Source organism: Lissotriton vulgaris, chromosome 4_1 (assembly GCF_964263255.1).
Source record: "Lissotriton vulgaris chromosome 4_1, aLisVul1.2, whole genome shotgun sequence".
In the NCBI taxonomy this organism is placed as follows: domain Eukaryota; kingdom Metazoa; phylum Chordata; class Amphibia; order Caudata; family Salamandridae; genus Lissotriton; species Lissotriton vulgaris.
Genome location: NC_141691.1, coordinates 837,987,909 through 838,004,930, shown reverse-complemented (window position 1 = coordinate 838,004,930; position 17,022 = coordinate 837,987,909). Strand labels below are relative to the sequence as shown.

General features: G+C 45.9%; 1 protein-coding gene across 1 annotated transcript in view; it reads left to right on the top strand.

The window, feature by feature from the left end:
* The window catches only part of LOC147722654 (uncharacterized), a 532,792-nt gene extending 525,485 nt beyond the window's left edge, over nucleotides 1-7,307 (top strand). Inside the window, 1 exon segment of the mRNA XM_086967342.1 lies at nucleotides 7,164-7,307. Coding sequence (XP_086823468.1) covers nucleotides 7,164-7,307 — 144 coding nt within the window.
* The last annotated feature ends 9,715 nt before the right edge of the window (nucleotides 7,308-17,022 follow it).

The following is a 17,022-nucleotide window of genomic DNA, read 5'->3' as shown; positions in this document are numbered from 1 at the left end:
ATACACATTTAAAATAGGTTTTTTTCTGTGTTTAAGGTATACATAGTTGTCGACGGCGTTTCGATCCGTTTAAATCATTATTCGGATCATCATCAGGACATAAGATGAATGCCTAATAGTAAGTAGCCTCATTTGCCTATGGGAAGAAAAGGGAAGGAAAATACCAGAGAAACAAGGGTAAGGGAAATGCCGTAAATAAGGCCAAACACAACGAGAAACATTGGTGGGCATGCACTCTTGTGATCAACCTTGGAGTGCTGCTGGGCTGAGAAGGAGTGCTGAGTGTATGAGGCATATCGAGGGGGAACCGCAGGCGGTGCCAATGATGATCATGAGTGAAAATCGTGAGTGAATTTCGGCACATCCGGGCGATGGAACTAAGAGAGACTGACAAGAAAGGGGGGTAGGGGCGGGGGGTAAATACAAACGGCGCAAGTGAATTAAAAAGGGACGCGATGAAGACTCTTGCATAGGTCGGGTAAGTCCTTCCCATAATTGATTCTAAATAATGAAACTGAGGCTTACCATATTGAAGCCAACGGGATCAGGGCTTCGGGTGGGCGAACACAGGGGAAGACTAAAAATAAAGGATGGGGCGCAAAGTGAGTGGTGCACAGGAGTGAGGGTACAATGGAGGGTAAGTCTGGTAAGAATTAGTGGCTTACCGATTGAAGCAGACCCTGGATATGGGTGTTTCCAATCTGATGATGCTGTGTTACGGGGGAGCAGTCTGTACCTCAAAAGGAATCGAGGAAGCTGGTCGGAGAGCCTAAAAGGCAGAAATGAATTGTAGCGGGGGACTGGGAGATGGGGGGAGAGAGAGAAGAGCCGGGGAGCGGGTGAGAGGGAGTGGCTTACCGTTAGCTCGGATGCAGCAGGAGAACGCCAGGAAAGCCGTAATGAAGGCAAGATAAGGGTCGTTCAGGATGTACCAGTACAATGACCTGTTGGGGAACCACAAGGGCGGAGGGAAATGAGGTCAATGCGGAGTTGCCCAACCGAGGTTAGGTTAGGAGAGAAGGGGGAGGGAGAGGACTTACCGGTAAGATGTGCTTCGCAGGCTGCTCAATCGCGTGTGCCGGGAGGACTTGGGAAGTGTCTATGCTCGACTCTAAGTACAGGAAGTGTGTCTCTGATTTGTCGGTAGAACCCATGTGATATAGTAGACATAGAAGGGGTGTGTATAGGTGGTGTCGAGGGTGGCGGCCATCTTAAGAAGGTGAATTAAAGTGTAGTATGAGTGAAAAGGAGAGGTTCAAGGGCATTTGGAGCGTACATAATGACAATTCCGCCACTTTATATTTATTTGACACAAACAGGAACTTAGGACCCATTAACATAAGGAAGACTAGTGAAGTATAAGGTTTTTAAAAAGATCACTTAGCTTAGAAAAACATTCTTTTACAGTGAAAAAATTCAGTAAGGTCGTGGTCATAAGGAACGGGCTTCAATGTTCATATCAGCGTATTCCAGTCCTCATGTAAGTTCAGTCCTGTTTGAAGACTATCAGTCTTTAAAATCCATTTCAACTCTTCCTTATTGAGGATCCATGTGAGATCCCCTCCTCTTGGGGGAAGTTTGACAGTGCAGATCACCGTCCAACGAATGTCGTTCTCAGTATGTTCTTTTTCAACAAAGTGATCCACGAGCAGGGCATTAGCTGTTTTACACCGAAAACGGCTGCGGTATTGTGAAATGTGTAGCCGGATCTTTTGCTTGGTTTGGCCAACATAAATCAAATCACAGGGACAGAAAATGTAGTATATAATGTTGCATGTATTGCAGTTACTCAAGGATTTCAACAAATTTCTCACCTCTTTAAAAACAAACTCCTTCGTCTCAATGGTAAAGTCACACACTACGCAATTACCACATTTGGTATGGCCCTTCAGGGGTGTTAGGGACCACAAGTCATGCAGTGTTGGGTTAGGGTTAAGGGTGGAATGTAGTGCCGCCCGAACCAGATGATCTTTTACATTCCTACTTCTCTTAAATGAAAACATAGGTAAGTCCAAATTAAGTGTGCCCGCATTCAGGATATGCCAGTTTATTCTAATAGTTTTGCGGACAATGTTTGACACTGAGGAGAATGTTGTAACACACACAAGGCGTTCTGTTACTGGTTTAGATTTAGGTTCGAGTAGGCTGTCACATGGGCAAAACAACGCTATCTTTAAAGCATTTCTCACCAGACGGCGGTGGTACCCTTGGTGGTGAGTTTGGTGGAGAGTATTTTGGCCTCAGAGAAATAATCAATTTTGTGTGAACAGTTTCTCCTTATTCTAAGGAATTGGGAGTATGGCAGACTATCCCTGAGTGCCCTAGGATGACAGCTCTTATAGCTGAGCAGAGTGTTGCGTTCAGTTGGTTTGCGAAAGAGGGATGTGAAGAGAGCGCCGTCTTGATGTTGGATAGGGAGATCTAAGAATGGAATGCTGTTCTTGTTATGTGTGAGAGTGACGGTGAGGCTGTTACAGTTGTTATTGAGCCAATGGAGGAAAGCGTCAAGGGTATCAGTTCCACCAGACCATATAAGGAAAATGTCATCTATATACCTTTTCCATTTGATTATGCCGGTGTGGAAGGGGTTGCTATGAGGTAGAATGACATTAACCTCGAGCGAGTCCATATAGAGAATGACTAGGGTAGGGGCAAAAATAGCTACCATTGATGTACCCCGTACCTGTTGGTAAAAGTGGTCATCGAAGGCAAAGAAATTCCTTGTGAGACATATCTCGAGTAATTGTAGGATAAAGAGAGTTGGGACAGTATGGGGACGTGGTCTTTTGTTGAGTATGGATTCCATGTCCAGTAGTGAATCATGCTGGGGAATGTTAGTGTAGAGAGATTCTACGTCTAATGTGCATAGAGTCTCAGTGATAGGGTCAAACGGATGGTCTTCAATAAAATGTATCATTGACATGCTATCTTTGATATAGCATTCAATGATTGGTACAAAGTCTTTCAAGAAGAAGTTCACATAGTGGCCCAGGGGCTCAAGAATTGAGCCACAGCCCGACACAATGGGGTGACCGGGGGGTGGGGGTTCAGTCAATCTCTTGTGGACCTTAGGTAGTGTGTAGATGACAGGGGTACGCGGGTTGTTGATATTAAGGAAGTTGAATTCGTGCTTTATGAGGAACCCTTCATTCAAGCCTTCCATAGTAAATGAAATTGTATGTACTGAATAACATAAAAGTTTTTTTTTTGCTGCTGAAATAGTGGTAATGCATGCTGTACACCAACGAATGGAGAAAATATATGTAAATTATCCAATGTTCCCGATCAACATTTCCTATGTGTGTGTAAATGAGTTACTTCTTGGAGCACTTTTCTTTTCCTATGCAGAGCAAAGAGGAGCAATAAGCCACAATATGGATATTGCAGTGAGATACCCACCACTTCTTGTGGTGGGAGAAATTTGGCCAAAAACATTTTTAAAATTCTTCCACCAATAGCGTATGTCCTCTATTACTCCTTATACGGGTACAGTTGTGCATTTTGATCCTGAGTTTTGGTGCAATTACCTTACCCTGCAAGAGTTTATGGGGCACATTTACAAGGCCCCTGCGCAACTGGAGTGTCTCTTGTTTGATGTTTCGGTGGTGCACAATACTGAGCCATATTTACAAGGCCACCCTTCACAGCTTTTTTAATGGCCTTTTAAATATTACCCCTTCCATGCATTACTCTGCGTGAAAGGGGTGCTCCATGGGTATTGCTGTGGGTGCTCTCATGCAACACCCATGGATTCTGATACATTTGCAGATTTACAAGGTTTTGTAAACCTGGGAATGCATTTGATTCTAACGCCTCCCCAGGGAAGCCTTTAAAGTGGCGCAAAGAGAAATACCTTAATTTCACATTGTTTTTTGCTCTTTCTATGTGTGCTGCATTCGGCAGCACACTCAGAAGGAAGAAAACACCATCAATTATTGTTTTTGTGCAGGAAGGTGTCCCTTTCTGCACAAAAACAATCATCCCTGCAATGTAGGCGCCCTTTCACCATGGTGCAAGGGTGATTGCATAGGCACTAGGCAGCCAATTGTGTGCCAGTGCTGAGGAACGCACTGGGATGCGTTGTATTGCTGTAAATACGATGCATCCTTGCACTTTCCTAATGATGTAGCTCAGCGCACTAAGATGGCTTGCAGCGCATGGCTAAGTAATTTTCTAGTAAATCAGCCCCTATGTTTTCAGCGTAATCATCAATGTGGGGCATATTTATAAGGACCAAGTGCTGCTGCAGCGTAATTCTTTTTGACACAGCATCACACTGCTCCATATTTACAAACTAATGTGTCAGTTTGTAGGGGCCTGTGTCACATCATACCTCTCCCAGGTAAATGTATGCAGGGTAGGTGTTCCCATGTTAAAAGCCATGTAGAACTGATGCTCTGAAGTTTATGACATTTCACTGCGTCATTCTACAACTTGAGTACGTCAAAATCCCCATTCTTTCTCAAACCAGGTATGAAATTTGAGGCAGGGCTTTTAACATGGGACTTTCCTCTGTGTTATGATGCATTGCTGGAGTCACGTTAGTCTTATGACCAATTCCAGAAAAGCATCGCTTTAACCCTAAAAGATGCTGCATCAGAATTTCTGACGCATCCGTGAATCCTTGCGCCATTAAGCACTGTATTGTGAATACAGCGCATCCATGGCATTGTTAGGGCATTTGCAGCAGGTGCAAGAAATCTTACATATTGATGGCGATGGGCCAGTTCTCGTGAATATGCCCCCATGTCTGTGCAGACACTATGACATTTCAAGATTTAGAAACAGACCCTTGTCGTCCCCGGAACTGTTAATTGGGTATGTGGGAATATGCAGTAAGAGCGAGAACCAACTAGAATATTTAAGCATCCAATGAGCATATTTTGTCAAAAAGAAGCAAAACAAAAACTAAACACCATGGTAAATTAATGGTAAATGTTTTGACTAAATAATTCATGTTTCTGAAATGCAGTATGACTCTAAAACTGCAATTGTTGCAACACACTCCACAGCAGACCTAGCCACTCCGCCAACTTCCTCCACACAAGAAGACAAAAACCACCTTTGCTTACTCTGGATAACTTGGTGAGCAGCTAAATCAATATAGTGAGCCCATTTTAGTGCAGGGCTTTGTGGGTCATGCTGCCGGATAGCTGGTGCCGGTATGACTGCGGTTCTGAATAGCAGGTACTGAAGTACAACAGATGTTGTTATGTGGGAACCATGGCTTAGTTTCCTGAACATTTGCGTATCCCGGGAACCATAAAGACAACTCTTCGACAGCTCACAGGTCCCAAAACTTTGTGGTGTGGATGGGATTTCCAGCATGTACAAAATAATAAGACATCAGCATGGACAGGATGATTGTGTCTACCTAGTTAATTTTGCTGTTAAAAGATTTCTTCAGTGAGGAGATGGCATTACTGTGCACATACTCAATCATCCTAATCAAAGGGAAGGGTCTAAATAGAGTATAGATAATATGTTTATGGTGGACATATTTGATTCCACCTGTTACATAAGCTTTTAGGGCAGAAACTGCGCTACCAGTGTACCCTGTGGAGTAATAAACTTTACTTGCAGGCACATCATGTTAACTTTAGTGAAATGAACAGAGAAGAGTGAGTGGCACCGAAAGCCAGTCTTGCTGTGTTTGATAGGGTTGTGAAGGATGGAAAATCCACTGAGGTAATGGCCAATCATTTCAGGCTTGATTTCCACCTGGTTGAAAGTCTTCTCATTTTACCCTCCCACCATGCAGCCCACCATCTCAGAGTGAATGATCAGGCTGTCCAGGTGAGGCTTCATCATTTCTGGTTTTTGGTTTTCTGCTCACAATTCAGAAGGGAGTGCTGTTTGAGGTGCATAGCCTTGTACAATCACTGACATAGGCAATATCAGTACTCGTACATGATTGGCTCCTGGAACATCAGTCCAGATCCATGCTTTACTATGTGAACTTTCAAAAGGTTTGCTTTATCTTCTGCTAAACCAGTGTAGCAAGGGTTGGTGTCCGCCTTGGGCGGCAATAGTTTTGGGGGCGGCCCTCTTGCTGCTGTCGCGGGGTGGCCGCAAAAATCACCAGCAGCCCCCCACTCTTCAGATGGACGCTGCGGGGTGGCAACCTCAGGGCTAGCTATGCCACTGTGCTCAACATATGCTATTCATCTGGAGTTCTTTGGAAAAGACAAGGTACCACATGATTAATTAACTCACCAACTAACAGGTAAAGCAACAGATATAAATATCAAATCCCATGCTCAAAGCTTCAAGGTTCTCTCAGAGAAAAGGTATGTCAAATATTTTAGTGAGACCAACACAGCATTAAATTTAATGAACCAAACAGTAAAATGCAGGGTAATTTGATGATTGAAATGACACGGAGCAATAAGAAATAGTAAATGGCATCAGAATCGAATCAATTTTTAATGTAAATGCAAAACGCTGCCATGAAATCTACTGGGGCACTCAAAGTCTCTGCTAGTGTATGTGGATCACCAAAAGTGTCTTATTTAGACCACATTTAAAAAAAATTAAAATCAGTTACCCACTAACTGCTGGGAATCACACTGGCTAGACAAGCAAGGTTAGAATTAGTAGTCTTACAGCATGGTATACAAGAGTATTCCTAAATCTCCAGGAATTCTTCTTTGGAGATCTCGTCATGGTGGAGATATACTTGTTGACTTCTCTGATTCATTGCCTCAGTCAAAAGATCATATCAGCTTTGTCAAAACGCGCGTAGGCCCTTTTACCAGTCCTCCAAATGAGTTCCTCTGCAGGATCCAAGACTCAGATCCAACAGAGAACAGAGATTTCTCCATTACTGATTATGTGTGACCACAGCCAAGATTCCAGTCTCACTGGGCTTTCTGACTCCTTTTTCCACAAGGCACTATTGCCCTAGAGTTCCATGTAGAGCCAAGGTGCCCAGCTAGTCCTACTTTTTTATAACAACTTCCAGAAATTTGGTTACTTGAGGGGCAGTTTGCAAGACCTCAACCTTCTCCAGGGCATCAGCAGACAATCTTGTTCCTCCACGCATGTTTCTCTCCTGTTCGGTAGTGTTCTCATTTGCAGGAGGTGGGAGCGCACGTTACCACAGCAATGGATACTAATGATTCTGATACTCATATAATTTCTATGCTCTTCCATCCACTTAGATACCCTCTGAGCTGCACTTCCCTGAATTAGAACAGTCAGAATGTCTGAAGGGGTTTACATCGCAAGGCCTATCTTTGGAAGGGGCTGGAATGAGAAGAGGTTACCTGCCATGCTATCTGACTGTAGGAGATGAAGGTCTGTGATACAGGTCTGTTTTCCAAACAGGGGCTTTCTACAGTATTTTCAGGGCCAGAGCTCTGAGTTCAGATGGAAGACACATACCATTTCTGCAGCATGATACCTAGGCTGCTTGAAGTGGCCAGATATGCTGTAATCTGTATCACATGAATATTGAGTCTTGCTAGAAATAATAATATTAGGACCATTGATAGTGCAACGCTATGCTCACCAATGAATTGGATGCACATTATATAATACAACTCAGTTTTTTCATCAGATTTCTTTCACGGATTTTACTGGGCTATGTTAGTTTCAAGATCATGGTATTAATTGCCATAAACCTTGGGTCTGCTGAAGGTGCCATTATTAGAAGTGTAATGAAAGCCCACTTGAGTGGTTTGGGGATACAACTTTGAAGCAGGAATGCATTAATCATGCGATGAGATGATGGGAGGCTGGGATTATGTTTTTCAAGTATGGAGAATGGCACTGTCCTATTGACCGATTTGATGTTTTGGCCTTTAATACTAAACTCATTATCTGGAGGCAGAGCTTGCCCACCTTGTCAAGGAATCTTCCACCAGCACTTCTATGTGTTGCCTCTTGATATTTCCTCCTCTTTCTTTTTCAGAGGTTGAATGCTGTGAAACACACTTGTAGAGATGGTGGGGAAATGTAACTTTGTTGGACATGATGGCCTCTCAAATGCTTGTGATTTTTAGGTTTAAAGCATTTTATTAAGACAAAAGAACACGGGGAGAGGGAACAGGATGTTAGGGTTACATACAGTACAATAAGAGAAAAATCGTAGTATCAGGAGCGTGCTCGTGGAACAGTTCGTTAGGCCAGAGGAGAAGCAATAGCAGATGAAAGAATGAAATGCCATTTATATCTCCACTCTGCGCATATCCAGCACCCCAAACCTGATCCAAGAAGGCAATGAAATTGACACAAAAAAGCATAGCCCCTCCCCCTCTAGAACCCCCGCCCCAAAGAAAAAACCAACTCCCCAACTCCCCCCAACCCCCCCGTCCAATGGCCCATCACCAGTACTACCCGCCCCAGAGCCACACCCCCACTCACTAAGAATCCGCCCCCCACTCATTCTAGTCTGCTGGAGTCGCCGGCGGCGTCAGCCTCAGAAGCCTGAGGTACCTCGGGCAGGTGAGCTCCCTGAATTCGGTGGTTAACAGCGCAAGGAAGGGTTGCCACAGCTCATCAAATTGATCTATCTCCCCCGCCACCGTGAGCGACAGTTTCTCCATTCCCAACACGTGCCAGAGTCTATGCAACCAACCCGTGATGGAGGGGACAGTGGTAGTGCGCCAATGGATGAGGATATTCTGGACCGCAGACCCCAGCGCGATTGCGATCTGCCTGCCCCTGCGAGACTTCAGCGGATACATTAGGCCATTAGGGAGGCCCAGCAATACATACGCCGGAAAGCGCGGGAGCTCAATTTCAAAGTGCTTATCCACCTCATCCCGAACCTCCTTCCAATAGGCGGCCAGCAAGGGACAATCCCAAAGAATATGTGAGAGGGTCCCCACCTGCCCGCAACCTCTCCAGCACCCCTTATCAATGTGCCTATTCATCTCATACAGTCTCTCTGGGGTGTAGTACCAGTACGTGGACACCTTGGTAAATGTCTCCGTAAGGCCGGTATGGTACGCAGAGTGTTTTGCCCGGTGTGCGATCTGGTCCCATTCCTTGTGGCTGAGTGTCCTGCCCAGTTCCCTGTGCCATTGTTCCCTCCCCGGGTTATAATAGTGGAACGGTGGGGGCTGTAGATGCTTATAAAGATCAGTAATCAATTTAGCATCAGAGGTTCGGGTCACCAGCCACCGCTCATACGGTGTAATTTGACGATCAGCGGTGTCCCGCACCTGGGGCTGGAGGGCCCAATGTCGGACCTGCATGTAACGTAGTCTATCCAACTCCGTCAGGCCGAACTCCTGCTGAAGCTGCTGAAAGGGAACCACGCCTTCCGGCCCATAGACCTGGAAGAGCGCCCGGCAGCCCGCAGTCCTCCAATGGGAGAAAGCGCCCGGCTCCATCCCCGGGGAGAAGTCAGGATTATCCACTATGGGTGTAAATGGTGAAGGGAAAGTGGTAAGGTCCCGGGCTTCGCAGACTGCGTCCCACACCCTCAATGGAACCCGCGTAACGAAAGAAGCGTAAAGGTTGGGGGGGCGGTGAGCACGGCGTAAGAATGGAACCTCCTGTAGGGTGCGGCCCGCCACCGCCTGGTCCTGAAAAAGCCAATGTTTATCGGACTCCCACCTGCTCCAATCCACAAGGTATCGTAGCTGCGCCGCCTGAAAGTACTTACGGAGGTCCGGAATACCAAGGCCCCCCGCCTCCGGGGCAAGCGTGGAGAGAACCTTCTTCATCCGCGGCTTGCGGCCTTGCCAGACAAAGCGGGAGATGTCGGCCTGCGTTGTCTAATCCAGCCTACTGGAGGCTGGAGAGGTAGGGGCTCGGAAAAGATATAGTATCTGGGGCAATACCGTCATCTTAACCGCCGCGATCCTTCCCAGCCAGGATAGTAGGCCCTTACTCCAGCGGCCGAGCTCCTCTCTGATCTTTTTACTGAGAGAAGTGTAATTGGCCGTCACCATCGCTGGCAACGTGGGTGCCAGTAGGATCCCTAGGTATGGTACAAGGGATGATGACCACTGCATAGGGAAGAGTCGCTGAAGGTCCCTTCTAGTGTCCGCAGCAAGAGACACATCTAAAGCCACCGACTTGCTCATGTTCATTTTAAAGCCGGCCACACGTGAAAAGGCATCCAACTCGTGGATGCAGGCGGGTAAGGACCTCCTAGGGTCGTCCAGGGTCAGCAGGACATCGTCCGCATAGAGGCTGACCGTGTGGACATACTCGCCCATCCTGATCCCAATAGCATCCGGATTGTGGCGGATCCTTTGGGCGAATGGCTCCATGTAGAGAGCAAAGAGGAGCGGAGAGAGGGGGCAGCCCTGCCTCGTGCTGCGCTCGATTGCAAACCCACGGGAGCTGCACCCGTTGACTCGCACCGACGCTGAAGGATACTTATAGCAGTTGAAGACCATTGTGCGAAACTTATCACCAATTCCCAGTTTCCTGAGGACCAGCTCGAGATACGGCCAATGAACTCTATCAAAGGCCTTCTCAGCGTCAACTGCCAGCAACATCCGCTCCCCCGGGATCCGCGAAGCCTTCTCTAAAACGTGCGTCACCCGCTTGGTATTGTCGACCGTCTGCCTGCCGGGCACAAAGCCAGCTTGGTCCGCCTCAACCAAACCGGGGAGGTGCAGGGCCAGCCTGGACGCCAGAATCCCCATGTACAGCTTGAGGTCGACATTTAGGAGCGAGATGGGCCTATACGAGCCGCACAAGGCCCGGTCGTTCCCGGGTTTCGGAATCACCGAGACCGTCGCACTCAGGAGATCCGGTGGGATGGCTCCCGGGTCGGAGAAGGAGTTAAATAGCCGAGTTAAGACAGGGGCCACGACCGGGCAAAAGGTCTTATAAAACAGGGACGTGTAACCGTCCGGGCCCGGGGCCTTCCCGTGCTTCAACCTAGCTATAGCGGAAATCACCTCCTCAACGTGAATATCCCGCTCCAGATATTCCGCCTGAACGGGATCCAGCGCCGGAAGGGGCACCGACTCTAGATATTCCTCGGTGTCCCGCGGTGAGGAGGGCTCCCCAGCGTACAGCGCCTCATAGAAACTGCAGAAGGTTTCCGCCACCTCCGCGTCTCCGGAAACGGCCACACCGTCTGTACTCAAGAGTTCCTTCACTATGTTACGCTGTTGCGCGACCCGAAGCCGATGCGCCAGGAGCTTGCCGCACCTGTCCCCCCTGTGTAGTAGGCATGTTTCAAGCGCAAGGCAGTGTATTCTGCTCTATCCAGGTCCAGTGCCGACAGGAGCTTCCTTGCCGCCTTCAGCTGTCTCCAAACCCTCGGAGCAGCCGTACGGCGGTGGACCTGCTCAAGCTCCCGAACCTGAGTAGTCAGTTCATCCCTCTTCCGTTGCCGCTCCCTATTTTCTGCCCAGGAGATGGAGATGAACTCCCCCCGAAGAACCGCCTTCAATGCAGCCCACTGTGTCGCTAGTGAAGTGTCTGTATTACTATTGTGTGTCTGATAGTCCTGTATGACCTCTTCAATACGTTTCACCACCGTTCTTTTGTGCAAAAGGGTGTCCCTAAGGCGCCACACCCCTCGAGAGGGGGAGGCCGCCGGCCACGCAAACGCGCCAGTAACCGGCGCATAGTCAGACAGAGTCAGGACCACAACCGGGACCGCTCGGTTACTTAGAAGAGTTGGCGGATCTGGCCCCGGTCTCAAGTCGATCATCCTCCAGCCCCGGGACCGGGGCTCTCACCATGCAGGAGGCCACCCCCTCAAGTCCAAGCACCAGGGCACGTACTCAGAGTCCCCCGCGTTGCGGGCCCCCCAGCCGGTAGCCCTCTTTCGACCTCTGGCGAGCGCCGGGACGGTCTCCACCCAGATCGCCAACTTTCAGCACTAGGCCCAGCCGAGGCGCATGGACAGCACTCCGATACGCTCCGCCTCCCGGGCGCTCCGTCGTCTCTCGATCTTCAATCGGTCTTTTGAGGTGCTTCCACCGGAGCGATCAGGGCCAAAGCGGTATCAATGCGTGCACCAGGTTCTCCGCCACACTCCTCTCAGCCGCTGAGCATCAGCGGGGGGAGAAAAGCTGAAGAAAAAGGGCTCGAGCCTAGTCGGGCTGGAGGAGCTGCGGGAAGAAGCGTCCGCTCACCCGCCATCTTGGCCACGCCCCCATGCTTGTGATTTTTAAGTCAAAAAATGGCAAGAGGTCATTGGAGAGAAGTACAGGGGAATCTTTCCAAAATTCTGAAATTACCAGTCGTTGGAATATGCCAAACACATTTGACAAAATGCAGAGCGAGCTGTTCATATAAACACAGAAGACTCCAGGTGATATTGCTTTAACAAATAAGATGTATAGATGTTTCCATCCCTCTAAATTTGACCACAACGTGGTTACAGTTATTTTTTTCACACTTAAAAAATGGCTAAAATGTCCCTGGACCATTAGCAGTACAAATATAAATTCTATTGAGGATGCTAAAAAAAATCTCAGAAAGATAACTGATTAACTCAATGTTCTAAACAATAGAGGACTGGAAGTCCTTTTTCAGAGGTAATGACAACAAGTGAAAAAAGAGATCGTCTAAAATTGAATTTAGACTAAGCGATCTAAATCTATTAAGGTTTTGCTTATTTTGATCCACGCTGGTTTTAGTAGATGGTCACAGTCCTCTGGTAATGTAGGAATTGATAGGTTTAAGCACAGCAGATAAGGCCATCACTGGACTTGTTCATTCATGTTGTTCTAGGCATAAAGTAATATTGTATAAATAAATGTTACAACCAAATGGCCATAGCTGAACTCAGGTCTATACTCCTAGCAGAATCCTTGCATGGCCGGTGCTTTGCTAATCTTGCAACTAGTGTGACACATGGTCTCCTGGTAGGTGCCAGTGATGCAGTCAAATAAAACCCTTAACAAAGGTACAGCTAAGCATGAAAGTCAGTTGTAGACTGGTAGCATGTAATAAATTTGACCCCCAAGAGTCTTCCTCTGGTCCATAACCTTTCCAAGACAAAAGGTACCATAACTTCCCTCTAATTCGTTTGCTATCCTTAATGCAGCGAACCTCGAACTCTTCTTGATTGTTCACGACTATTGCGGGTGGACGAGGTCTCTTTTTGGTGGAAGCTGGTTTCAAGAGAGAGGTATGAAACACTGGATAGATTCTCATAGTCTTTGGAAGGAGTAACTTATAAAGTACCGGATTTACACATAGTTCTATTTTATAAGGTCCGATGAACTTTGGATGGAATTTATAACGTCTCCTAAACTGAAAGTTTTTAGTAGAAAGCCAGACCATGTCTCCTGGTTGATACTCTGGGGCTTTCTTTCTTTTTCTATCCGCAAACTTCCTATAAGAGGCTTTGGCTTTCAGTAAATTTTTCTGCAATGATTCAGTTACCTTTCTCATGATGTAAAAGAAGTTGTACGAGTTGGGAAGCTGTAGGAAGTTTCTTGCAAGCTACAAAATGTGCCATCTTTGATAGACGATCCACTACAACTAAAACAGTTGTCATTCCCTGATCTTCTGGCCAGTTGGTGATAAAATCCATTGCAATATCTTCCCAAACCTCAGTTGGAGTAGGAAGAGGAAGTAACAAACCCTTTCTACTTCCATGTTCTTTCTTGGCTTGAGCACAAATGTCACACAGTTGAATAAAAGAAGTTACATCTCTACTCCAGGTTGGCCACCAGAAATTTCTTCGTACCAGTTCTTTGGTTTTTGCAATTCCTGGATGGCCAGCTAATTGTCTTGTATGACACCTCTGCAAAACCTGTGTTTGTAGACTTTTTGTTGGTACATATAGCAAATCTGAGTGAAAGGGTAAATGTTGATGGATGGATCTATTTGGTTCTTCTTGGACCCAAGATAACAGTTTTGGTATTGGCATAGCTTGTCTTATTTGGTCAAAAAAATAACCTGGTTACTAAGACAGCATGTTCGTAGGTTTGGGAATAGGAAATGCATCATCAGGTTTTATGTCATACCGCGATAATTAATCAGCTTTATTGTTCTTGATCCCTGGTCTAAAGGTAATTACAAAATCGAATTCTGCAAAAAACAATGTCCAACGAAGTTGTCTGGGAGTCAAAGCTTTTGCACATCGTAAGAATTGTAAGTTCCGATGGTCCGTATAAACAGTTATGGTATGTTTGGCCCCAAGTAAATAATGACGCCATTCTTTGAAAGCGTGTCGAATAGCTAGGAGTTCTTTTTCTGCTACAGTATAGTTGACTTCCGCAGGTAGAAATTTTTTTGAAAGAAAAGCAATCGGATGTAATTCATTGCTTTCTACATCCTTCTGCGACAAAATTGCTCCAATGGCGTAGTCAGAAGCATCGGCTTCAACTATGAAGGGTTTTTCAGTGTCAGGGTGTCGTAGAACCGGTGCTTGTGTAAAAGTTCTTTTGAGATCTTGAAACGATCGTTCTGCTTCCAGAGTCCAAGTGAATTTCACATTCTTTCTCAAAAGATGGGTTAAGGGAGTAGCCAAAGTTGAAAAGTTTTTATTGAATCGGCGGTAAAAATTAGCAAATCCTAGAAACCGTTGGATGTCTTTCACTGAGGATGGAGTGGGTCACTCCATTACTTCTTGAATTTTTCTAGGAGCCATAGTTATGCCAGATGGTGAAAGAATGAAACCCAAAAATCCAACTTCTTTAGTGTGGAACTCACATTTTGACAGTTTACAAAACAAACCATGTGTTCTTAGAGTGGATAAAATGGTTTTGACATGTTGTACATGTTCTTCCGTGGAAGATGAAAAAATTAAGAGGTCATCAATATAAGCAATGACAAATCTATCTAGATAATCCCTAAGGACATCATTAATGAAAAATTGAAATGCGGCTGGGGCATTGCATAGGCCAAAGGGCATTACACAATATTCGAACAAGCCAAAACGAGTTTAAAAGGCCGTCTTCCACTCGTTGCCAGGTCTTATGCGGACTAAGTGGTAGGCTCCTCGCAAGTCAAGTTTGGTATAGATAGTAGCTGATCTCACTTGGTCCAAGAGAACTGGTATTAATGGTAGTGGATACCGATTCTTAATGGTGATATTATTGAGCGCTCGATAGTCTATGCAAGTGCGTAATTCTCCACTACTTTTGGGCACAAAAAAAAGAGGCGAGGCAGCTGGAGACTTGGAGGGTCTAATAAAGCCATTTTTTAAAAATGTATCCAAATATTCTCGGAGATGTTGGTTTTCCTGGTCAGTTAGAGCGTAAATCCTGCAGCAAGGAATTTTGGCCCCAGGCACTAGATCAATAACACAATCATAATCCCTATGAGGAGGTAATTTTTCTGCTTTCTGCTCGCTAAAGACATCAGCAAAAGATTCATAAACAGGTGGTAACTCAATATCTTTTTCAGCAGCAGTGGATACAAAAAGAGCTGAAGCACTACGCAACAAGGCACTTGGAGTATCTCTAGATTGTTTGTTTGAAAAAAACACTCCTGTTGGCACCACTGAGAAGAGAAATCAACAGCACGGTTTACCCAGTCTATTGCCGGGTTGTGTAAGGTTAACCAGGGTATCCCCAAAATTATTCCAAACTGAGGTGCGTCAATCACTTCGAATAAAATACTTTCTTGATACTTTTTACCATTTGTGTCACAAGTCATAAGAAGAGCATTAGTACAATGAGTTATCATTCCTGATGTTAACTGTGTCCCATCTACAGCGTACACCAGTTCTGGTTTAGATTTTTCTAAAATCGGTATGTCTCTTTCTTTAGCAAACTGGGTATCAATAAAGTTCCCGGTCGCCCCTGAGTCTATCATGGCCGCTACCAGCAGACTTTTCTGCTCAGTAATCTTGATTTGGACATTAAGAATTAAGTGTGGTACTGTTAACTGTAAAGTATTAGCAATCGACTGTGCAGGAGAGGGTAATGAACTCGAAAAAGCCTCCTGATCCAATTTCGAGTTTCCTAGTTTTCCGATTTATTCAAAGCTTTATCACGGGGCCAGGAACCTTTTGGCTTAAGAAGACAGTCTCTGACAAAATGACCTTTTTTCCCACAATAGAGGCAGAGACCGCTTTTTCTTCTATTGTCTTCTTCCTCTGTGGTTAATGGTTTTCTTAACCTCATAGATGCTATTAAACATTCCTCCCCAGTGCTGCGCTGTCCATTGGAACTAGTGCTGAATGGACGTCCAATGGTCGTGCGCAGCACTGGGGAGGTAGTGCTGCCGTCGGCCAATGCACCGAGGCAGCACTTAAGGGGTTAAACTACCAACTTCCATGGGTTCTCCACCGTCTTGGTGTGATTTTTCCTTTGCTCTAGTAAAAATCCTAACATCAGTTTTTCTTTTATCACCTTTGCGATCCGCAACCCGATGATCCAATCGTAAACTAAGGGCTATTAAATCGGCGCAAGACTGTGGTTGCGGATCTGTAGGGGCAATGAGATCTTTAAGTTCATCCCTAAGACCTTGATAGTATAGGGCTGCCCTTTTTTCCTCGGGCCACTCAGTTTCTGCTACCAGGCGGTTAAACTGTGTAAGGTAATGAACAAGATCCTTATTCCCCTGTTTTAGTTCAAGTAACTCTCTATCAGCAGATCCTGTAATAGTCCTTCTGTCAAAAATCTTCTCAAATTCACGTTTAAAATTGGTCCAATTATAAAGCAAAGGATCATCAGCTTGAACCAAAGGAACTGCCCACATTGCTGCATCCCCACTAAGATAGGAAATTAGGAAAGCTATACGGGATTGAGCATCAGGAAAAGAAGCTGGTTTAACCATAAAATACAATTGCACATGAGTCAAAAAGGTCTGAAATTTATTTGGTTCCCCAGCAAATCTCTCAGGTGGCGCAAGAGGAACAGGTGTAGGTACTGACACAGAAATAGACGAAGAGGAACCTGTAACATTTGTTTGGGAAGGGCTTGCGGTATGACCAGAATCCAATCGAGTTTGTAATTGGATTACTTTACCAGCTAAGGCTGCAGTTTCTTGACGGCTAGCCGTAAGCTCCTTCTGGAGATTATTCATCAAGGCACAAAGATCGTTCATGGTGGCCATCCTTTGTGTACTGCTCGGGAGGAACTGAATTCTTGGGAGGATTATTCTGTCAGGAACCTAATATAAGGTTCGCAGTTT